Below are 10,073 nucleotides of genomic sequence, written 5' to 3'. Positions count from 1 at the left end.
AGCAGAAAAGGCCTTGACTCTGTGTAAGCCCTGCTCAGCAGTAACGAAAACATCCCTGTGTTATCAACACTGTTTTCAGCACAAACCCAAAACACAGCCCCATACGAGCTACTACGAAGAAAATTAACTCTACCCCAGCCAAAACCAGCACACATGGGAACTTCCTAAGTATCCATGGTGTAGCTTCAATGTCGCTACGTTAAAAATATATGGAACCAAGAAAGGGATAAAGTAGTAAATGTGCAAAATTTATTATGTTCTTCAATGAACACAGGGACATAAAATTTATAAAATTAGATCACATCTTCAAAATTTAAAAAAAAAATATAAACACCAACAGTTGCTTGTTACAATAAACAGCCCACGTGAAGCTCAAAACCAGTTTACTCTAAATCAATTGCTTCGTAAAAAAATAAGCTACTTCAGAAAATTACTTCAGAAGAAAGTGGTATGCAAATTGAAACATTATTGCAGCATATCCTTATAATTTATACAAAAGAAAAATCTGTTGGCAAAATAAGACTAAGCTGAAAAAGCTTTGAATGACAAGCGTCCTCACCATTCTGTTAAAAGGCATTTTCTAAATTCAACTTATTTCTGTAATTACAAGGAACCAAGTTTTCCTCCTTGTTAAGAGAGATTCACATTTCTAAATACAATTCAGTTAGAAGTAAGTATTTTACACTTCTGGATACGTAACCGTGGGGGGTGTGTGTGTGTGTGTGGAATTAATGAAGAGTAAGCCTCTCAACATGCCTTGTCATTGGAAGTAACAGCATTCTTCAGTTTCTTCTTGCAGCGTGCATCTGGCTTGGACATTTGTTGTTTTTTATCCTAAACGCAGTGCAAAACAATTTGACGCAACCTCTATTTATAGAGGCCTTCCCCTGTGAAATTTTTCTTTATAGTCAAGTGAAGTGAACCCCCTTCCTGCCTTTTCCCCTCCCCGTACCTGCCGAGATTACTGAGTGCTGTGAGAGAAGAGCACCCTGATGCAGGCACACAGATACACGAACAAGCAAGTGGACGCTGGGAGCATCCCGCAGCCATGGCCACACGGAATTCTACAAGGCAGCTCAGAGGAACCACCTCACTGAGGCTACTGTTGGTCTCTCTGCACCTTTTGCTCTGGACCCGCTAAGCCAAAAAGCACTGCCCCTGAGGAGGCTGGAAGAGAACGTCAGAAAAGTTCCTAAAATTGTATCCAGCATCAATTTCCTTCTGCCTCTGTAAACATCGTAAGATTCAATACTGGAATTTAAGGCTTCTGTCACAGTACACGCTGGCATTCAAAACAAACTTCTAAGATAGCAAGAAACTGCTTGTGGAACAGAGCAGGCTTTTGCTGAGGTTATCACGTTCGAGTATATAAAGTGTGCAGATCTGCTCCTCTTTACGCAGGTGGTATTCTTGTTACCATACGATGAAAAGTCGGTCAAAATGGTGCACGGTACGAGGAGTCACTTGTGTTTTCACTTCAGGCAGCTTGCAGCAGAGAGGGCATGTAACTTTCTACTAACAAAGTGCAGACTTGGAAACCTGAAGACGCAAGATCCCAAAGTCACACTGTCTTCCTTAGGCTGCAACTTCCGTAATAAAAAAGTTAAGTGTTTATTATGCTGCCAGTCCCATATATGAATTTTATTTTCTTAAAAGTTATACTATTTCCTTTTCCAGCATTTCTTCTGACACTTTGCTCCCTGAAGTATCATCATCGTTAGAATAATTTCCTGAATCTCGGCTGCTCTGTTTAGAATGTTTGTAGTCTTTAAAATCAATTTGATTTACTTCCTCTGTGATGATAGCCTCAATTATACAACAATTTGCTATCGGTTCTTCTGTAGTTGACATATAAGGACTGCTAAAGAGCTGTCCTCCAAAACCCTGAAGAAGAAAAGAAAGAGGTGAACATTCATACATAATACCTAAATGATTCCACTTAACGCCACAGCTGTACAAATCTGGTGTATCGTACTCAGTAGCATCATGAGGTTTTCCACCTATAATATGCCATTTGTTTCCTTAAGTTCACAAACTCAAAGTTAGGATGAAGTTTAGTTGCATTCATAGAATCGAACACTAAAGAATGACTCTAACGTTAATCTTAACTCTTTCGCTATGCTCGCAGTTGTCAGTCATCTAGGTAATTGCAATATTTCATTGATTATAGCCTTATGAGGCCACACAAGAACTAAAGGAAAATCCTCATTTGTAACACTTTCAAAGATCACGTGGTAGCACGGGAATGACAGGTGTGTGTTTGCAGAGTCTACAAATCTTTATCAGTTATAAAGCAAAGGTTGAAAGAAGAAAGAGGAAGTGAGCTGCTGCAGCGGGATACCAAGCTTTATACAGCTCTCAACAGCGCACTGCTGTCTATCCTACGTGCTTTAAATCTATTCTCTGAAGTGGTCATTTATATCAAATCCATCACAAAAGGCTCTAAATACGCGTTGCATTAATTATGTTACCAGTATTCTACTGAACCAACCAGCTAAAATGCTCCCTTACAAATAAATTAAATTCAGATTAGCCCTTGTAAACTATGAGACTGGTTTTAAGTTACAACTTTATTCAGAAGGCTTTGTATACTACATGTCCTAGGAGCTTCAGTGAGAAGGTGACACACGTTAGGAAGGCCATACACTGCTCAACATCAATGTTCTGAGCGACACAGAAGGAAGCACAGTGAAAAGCAGTTCTTGCTATGTTTTAGAATACACCTACACTTACGTGTTGCCCTGTTCATTCCAGAACAGGATCCCGGCTAAGTACTACCCGTGCCAAGCTGAGCTGGAAATTGGACATCATCTGCCTGTTTGGAGACTATCCAGGCCACTAGGTCAGGAGATGGTAGAAGCACTGGCTGCCTGCTACACTAAAATTTCCTCCGAATACGGGGCTTGCATTTTCGCCTCCTCTGAGTTTTAAAGGATGGCAAAAAGGCTAGAGCATGCTCTTCCGGATAACACAATGGGAAAACATTTCTGGTCTCACACAGCAGGGCAAAAGTACATTATCACATTGGGTAGACATGCACACTCTCTGGAATGAAGGATCGTTAGCAACACTTTTGCACAGATAGAAGAAAAACATAGAAGTTAAAATATTGGCTAATCGCAGAATTCTAGAAATTGATACTACCCATTTTTTTCCACAGGAATTCCTGCACTTTGTTAAAATCTATACAATCAATCTTGGCATACCCGTAAGACCACAGGATAACAGATAAACACTTTTTCATAATATTTTCTGTTCATTTTTCTAAAAATACACCTGCTTAATGAATGAGAAAAATACATCTCATCTTACCTCTATGTTCAAAGGCGGGTGGCATGATGGAAAGAACACGTATTTCATTTTAGCATAGGCTTGATACAGGGCAAAAACAAGCGGTGTAGCCACAAGCAAGACAGCGATCAGGGCAATTACAAATGTTGCTAAAATGACCAGAGGAAAAACTTCATCTAAAAAAATTGAGTAAAAACCATTTAGTCTAGGTATTCATAAATGACAAAGATTAAAGAACAGATTATCTCCAAATCTGCTACAGTATCATAAAATTTCACATTTCCACAGTACTATACCCAGCCATGATGATCATTACAAGAATGATGCCATTCCAATATCTTAGATAATTTTATTAAGAACACAGCACAAAATATTTATCCAAATATAAGAACGCAGGTATTTGCAGACAGGATCAGAACCAAGATCCAGTTATTCCCAGTTATATTCCAGTTATATGTCACTATTTGACAGCAGGACAAAAAGGCTGCACATAGACAGCTACCATGAAGCGCTTGATGCATGTAAATCTATTGCGTTATTGCTTGTGTTCCTTGGGGTCTAACCCCAAGGAACGTAATATGTAGTTGACAGAGCTTTCTCCTTTAAAAAGGCAGAGATACAGGAGTAAGAAATCCCACGGGCTATGGAGTAAGAACAGGCAATTACTACAGTGAAGTTGGCCCATAGTTATTTAGCCAGGAAATTATTAGAGTGCCTAGACTTGCAGGGTCTTCAGGGGCCCGGAAGCATCCAGGTGGTTTCTTGGACAGGAGAGGAACTCCAACTGTAAGCTTCAGATGACTACAACACAGCCAATAGAGAGAAAAAGGACCTTCCAGTGAGCATCTATTCCTTTCAGATGTTTATCTAAGAAGAAATCAGTCCTAAGGCTATTCCAGTTATTTTCTACACTGGTAGTTTAGACACTAGCTCAGCACTAGATTTTACTTTGTCAGTATAGAAAGGAGAGATGAATTTCACTTCAATGCTCAAACATGGTGTCATCAACTTGATGACACCAAGCTGAGTGGTGCAGTTGGTTACCTAGAGGGAAAGGACACCATCCAGAGGGGACCCTGACAGGTTTGAGGAGTGGGCCAATGCTGTGAAATTCAACAAGGCCAAGTGCAGGGTCCTGCACCTGGGTGGGGGCAATCCTCAGTATCAATGCAGACCAGAGGATGAATGATTGAGAGCAGCCCTGCTGAGAAAAGACCTGGGGATACCGCTGGATGAAAAATTGGATGTGAGCCAGCAATGTGCACTTGCAGCCCAGAAAACCAGTTGTATACAGGGCCACATCAAAAGAAGTGTGGCCAGCAGATGGAGGGAGGTGATTCTCCCCCTCTGCTCCACTCCGTGAGACCCCACCTGGAGTACTGCGTCCAGTTCTGGGGCCTCCAGCACAAGACAGACATGGACCTGTTACAGCGGGTCCAGGGGAGTGCCACAAAAATGGTCAAGAAGGTTGGAACACCTCTCCTAGGAAGAAAGGCTGAGAGAGTTGGGGTTGTTCAGCCTGGAGAAGAAAAGGCTCCAGGGAGACCTTATTGCAGCCTTTCAGTACATAAAGGGAACCTATAAGACAGACAGAAACACTTTTTACCTGTAGTGACAGGACAAGGGGCAACGGTTTTCAACTGAAAGAGGGTAGGTTTAGATTGGACATAAGGAAGAAATTCTTTACGATGAGGGTGGTGAGACACTGGAACAGGTTGCCCAGAGAAGATGCGGGTGCTCCATTACTGAAAGTTTCCAAGGTCAGGTTAGACAGGGCTTTGAGCAACCTGATCTAGTGGAATATGGCCCTGCCCATGGCAGGGGGATTAGACTGGATGATCTTTGAAGGTCCCTTCCAACCCAAACCGTTCTATGAGTCTATGGTCCTGCATTCCTGTATTAACCCAGGAACTCTGGAAAACCTTCTAACAGGCTAGGCTCAGTTCCAGGACTTAAAGTTAGGACCTTAGGGTAGAAGGAGTTTACATGAGAGAATCCAGCTTCTGATAGCAAAATACTGTAGTCAAAGAAACCTTTTTTCTATGTAGTCATAAGCTATTCAGTGCTTAAGTTCAAGAGTCTTGCAAGCTTCCTTCTCCCCTCCACTCTTCTGCTTTGCAACATATTCTCTGGTACTATCTCTAATGAACAAACAAACTGAAGGGAGTTTGAACATACTAAAATTAATACATACCAGGAGACACTTTACAAATAATCAAGATGATTATAATCATCTTGATATGATTATATCATATATAATAAGATGAGATATATTATCTTATATAATCAAGATGAGACAATCAGGTCTTTTTATCTCTTATTTCCAGTTAGTATGAATGATCAAAGAATGAAGGATTTCCACACTGGGATATAAGAACAGATGGGAAGTATAGGGCACGATCTGTATGACTGCACCTCTCAATGTAGAGTCTTGAATGTACTGCTTGGTCTTAAATAGGCTCATTATAATAGAAGAATATAGGGAAGACTAATAACTAACTAGCAAAATAGATTAAATAATTTCTCTTATGAAGGTAAAAAAGTAACATTTGTTTCTTTTTAGGCTTGATAAAGACAAAGCAGCAAGGACTACAATATAAATGAATCCTAAGAGCTTAAGAGGTGAGAAAGTAGCATTACTATTACTACATTTTCTTAGCTTTAAGTCAGTTTGGATATTTAGTAATTTTTCTAGTGTTACAGCCTGTTAATAGAAGATAATTGGCCAAATTAAATTCAACAGATAACTTGCTCTTATGTTCTGAGTGAGTGTAATCCATCTACAAATGTATTCTCATTGTGCACAAAGGTGAGCTTTCAGCTATAATGACTCTGATGATTTGTCTCCTTCACACTTTAGCACAGGATTTTTTAAAATGGAATTCATTCACAGAAGAATTAAGGCAATCTCAAGAATAAAATATTCTTGAAAACATAGCATTTGGTGATTCCTTGCACCCTCCTAAAAATATCTTGAAAGTACCGGAAATTAAAGCTTGCCTATTAACAAGTCATTGTACAGAACTAAGTTTAATTCACAGTCATTAGTTATTAATCTGAGATAACATCTAAACTGAGTTGTTTCGTGGAATAACCAGGATGTAATTTTGATCAGGTCAGAACAGAAGCAGTTTATTAGTTTAGCTATAGGAGAGAATACAGAGCAGCAAAGTGACTGACTGCTGGCACAGATCTCTGCCCAACTATGTGCTAACTCTGTAGGGCCATTAAGTCATGCTGCAAATTTTTTTTAACTAGTGAGACCTGCAAAGGCCTATGAAGGGTTAACAATTTTACTTCCAGAGGTGTAACAATTCCCAAGCTCTTCCTACCTCCAGGTGTTCTGATGCATTTCTCTTTGCTGTAATGACTGCTTTTGTTGTAAAATTCTGAGAATGCTTGTACTTTTACACAGTACAAAGTCGAGGGTGTTAGATCAGAGACTGTCCCTATCGTCTGTTTTATCTCTTTCATTTTGATTTCCTCCTGAAAAAGAAAAATTGGAAGAATAAGATGCACATAAATAGTACAACAGTCACTCAAATAGATTAGAATTTTGGCCTCTGCTGAAGAAGTAATTCTGTAAGAAGTTAGACACCCTTCTGCACTTGGATTAAATAAAAGAAACCACACAACTCTATCCTAAGCAAACACATTCCAGAAACACTCATTAGCAAGAACCAACTGCTTTCACCACACTGAAATTTTACAGTTCAAAGCTGTGTGCAAAATGAAACTTCCTCCTGTTGCAGTTTGTTTTCTTCTCTTCTTCCACGCATTTACACATACACATTTACCGATTACTGTAAAATATTTTACTGTGAGAAGCATTTAAAGAAGATGGAAAGATCCATTAAAACGTGAGCTAAAAGCACGCAAGACTTCATTGTTTTATGACACTTATAGCTATAAAACTGCAAATACAGAAAGAAACAAGTTTGAGGTGCCAGAAGCTACATTAATTAAGACAGTGCAGAGTCATACTGTAAGAAAGACGGCATCACAAGAACGCTACAACTTCTATTTAAAAGTGAGCCATTTAGCAGCTTGTACAAAACTCAGTGCAATTCTGCAAATCATTACACATAGCCACATCAATGGAAAAAGATTAAAACCTCTATTACTTTGTGATAAAAGTCATCTTGACCAGATTTTTAAAAGAATCTTTCAGAAAAAAAACCCAAAACCAAACAAATTGACTGCATATACGTGCCATATACATGCATATACACCATATACGTGCCTCTCTTGAAAATAAGCTTCTTGAGGAGAACTCAAACTCAGTATTTAAGTCGTAACAAATTTTATATACTGTTTTAAGTATTTAACTAGTTCATACCTCATTATCTGATGAATTCTTCCAATACAGAACCCGGTAAGACAAGTCATAATGGTCCCTCATGACTTCACTCTCAGATCCTCCTGGAGGAGAAATCTGGATATGGAGCAAAACATCACTGATGTCCACCTTTACACCAGGAGGGCCAATTTCATCTTAAGAATTTAAAAAAAAAAATTTAAAAATAAGACCGAAATAATACAAATAAAAATATTCCATAAAATACTGTAATTTTTATCTATGACAATTTTTAAGAAACATGTACTTAAAAGTCTAACTTGACTAATAGCTTTATTCAGAATCTAGAGTCCTGAGAAATATTTCAATTATTTTCACCTTCCACATTCATATGTTGCTTCTGCAAATTTCAGTGACATGAAATACACAGATGATGGGATTAACTCTGTGCAAGTCCAAGTGAAACTACTGAACACTTCTTAATCTCAGCAGGATATGGGCCCTTTTTTTCACATATACCCTCTTTCACAGTTATAGTATAGTTGAAAAGTGAGAAGCATTACAGTTTTTGTTTTCTTTTGTTGAATTATTTACCTAGGTCACTGTTATCTTATTGAAGAATTATCTAATTACCAAGAGCTTGGACAAGGGAAAGCTGACATACAGAGTAGCTATTGATTCCATCTTCAATATGGAAGGCAATGGAATATTACCCTACATATTAGATAAACATTTCTTGATATTTATGATTGACAACTATTTTTGAAGTCATTTTAGTAAGGTCACATTTCTCACAAAAAAGTGCAACAAAGAAAAATTACTACAATTTCACTCTGAAGAAATGTGAAATATGCAATTTCACTCTGGAGAGTGTTACATATTTTTGACTTAGATGTCACTGTCATTTAAGACTGCTTTTTCATGAAGCTCTTCAGGGTTGTATGTCAATGTAATACTGTTTCAGCACAAAATTCAGGGGTGCACTGTGCAGGGGTAGAGAGAAGGAGGAGATGAGAGTAGATGCACAAGAAAATAGAGACAGTGGATTCCAAAACTATTTGACTTTGGCATCGTTTTTCTGAGATATCAAGAAGTGCTCCCTGTCAATGGCAAAAGTCAGACTAGGGATATTTCTAGTACAATCTCACACAGTGATTAATGTAGTATACAATGAGATTATAAAATGCCATATAATGCTTTGGTTTAACTTTGTAAAGCAAATGATACGATTCTAAATATAGCGAAATACTGGCTGCGCTGAATAGAGAAGGCCATGGAAAAACTCCTGTTGAACTTGACGAGGCCAGGATTCCCAACACAGTTTCTGTAGGGGAACTATGTATTCAGTTTCATTAACCTAGCAAGTTTCTCTTTGCAAATAATAGCATTTGGTACAAGTTTGAGAAATGAAAATTTAAGAAAACACATTTGCTTACTTGTTCTCAGAGGATCTACTTTTACTTCATTGGACAAACATGATGTATTATATTCACTCATGGCCTGCACACGGAGATAATAAAATCCAGAAACAGTAGTGATGATAGATGAGAAACTGCATTGTGTATCAGTGATGTTTTCACATCCAGGTACATTGAGCCACTTCACTGAGTAATCATCATGAAGTTTCTTTAGATACCCACTGCAAAAGATATTTTAGAAGTTTCTGATGTGAGGTCATTGAACTCAGGGAAAAAAAAAAAAGCACGTTCACTTGTGCTACACAGGTTTTTTTATTTTTAGAAGAATGGGCCTCTTAGAAATTTCTCGTATTTAGAATACTGTTTTTTCATTTATAACTAAAACAATGAAGTATAACTGGATCAGGAAATACAAGTTATTGCTTTAATCAAGCCTCAATAGAAAAATCACATATCGGTTTTAGAAGTTGTTAAAATCCAATTTAAGATTTTTCATATAATTCTGTTAAGTTGATTATTTTTCTGTCATGCCAAAGGAATTCCAAACGAATGCTAGAGTTCTCTCTCCTCTTCATTTAGATGCTGGCCACAACACTTGTGTGAAAACTGGATATTAAGATACAGGTTTATAGACATGATGGTTTTTTTTTTCCCCCCCCATGTTGGGATCTGACCAGAAGTAATCAAAGACATTGACAATTGAAACCCTGAACACCTGCATTTATGCTCACTTCTAGTCATCTAATTTCTTCATATTCAAAAAAACCCCAAGCAATGCAAACTTCACATCTTTTAAAAAAGTTACCGCGGGTCCTGAAGGAAGTGGCAGATGAAGTTGCTGAACCACTATCCATCGTATTTGAGAAGTCGTGGCAGTCCAGTGAAGTTCCCACTGACTGGAAAAGGGGAAACATAACCCCCATTTTTAAAAAGGGAAAAAAGGAAGACCCAGGGAACTACAGGCCAGTCAGTCTCACCTCTGTGCCTGCGAATATCATGGAACAGATCCTCCTGGAAGCTATGCTAAGGCACATGCAGGACAGGGAGGTGATTCGAGACAGCCAGCA

The 10,073-nt window shown here is 38.4% G+C and overlaps 1 protein-coding gene across 1 annotated transcript in view; it reads right to left on the bottom strand.

The window, feature by feature from the left end:
* Positions 1-310: 310 nt before the first annotated feature.
* Positions 311-10,073, bottom strand: part of IFNAR1 (interferon (alpha, beta and omega) receptor 1) — a 25,789-nt gene continuing 16,026 nt past the window's right edge. Inside the window, exons 7-11 of the mRNA XM_009328017.1 lie at positions 9,025-9,227; positions 7,631-7,785; positions 6,624-6,777; positions 3,313-3,467; positions 311-1,884 (exon numbers count right to left, since the gene is read on the bottom strand). Coding sequence (XP_009326292.1) covers positions 1,657-1,884; positions 3,313-3,467; positions 6,624-6,777; positions 7,631-7,785; positions 9,025-9,227 — 895 coding nt within the window. The 3' untranslated portion in view covers positions 311-1,656. The remainder of the gene's footprint in view (positions 1,885-3,312; positions 3,468-6,623; positions 6,778-7,630; positions 7,786-9,024; positions 9,228-10,073) is intronic.

The sequence above is a fragment of the Pygoscelis adeliae genome, unplaced genomic scaffold, assembly GCF_000699105.1.
Source record: "Pygoscelis adeliae isolate BGI_AS28 unplaced genomic scaffold, ASM69910v1 Scaffold154, whole genome shotgun sequence".
Lineage (NCBI taxonomy): Eukaryota > Metazoa > Chordata > Aves > Sphenisciformes > Spheniscidae > Pygoscelis > Pygoscelis adeliae.
Note: the sequence above shows the minus strand (reverse complement) of the source record. Positions and strands in the feature narration are given on the sequence as shown.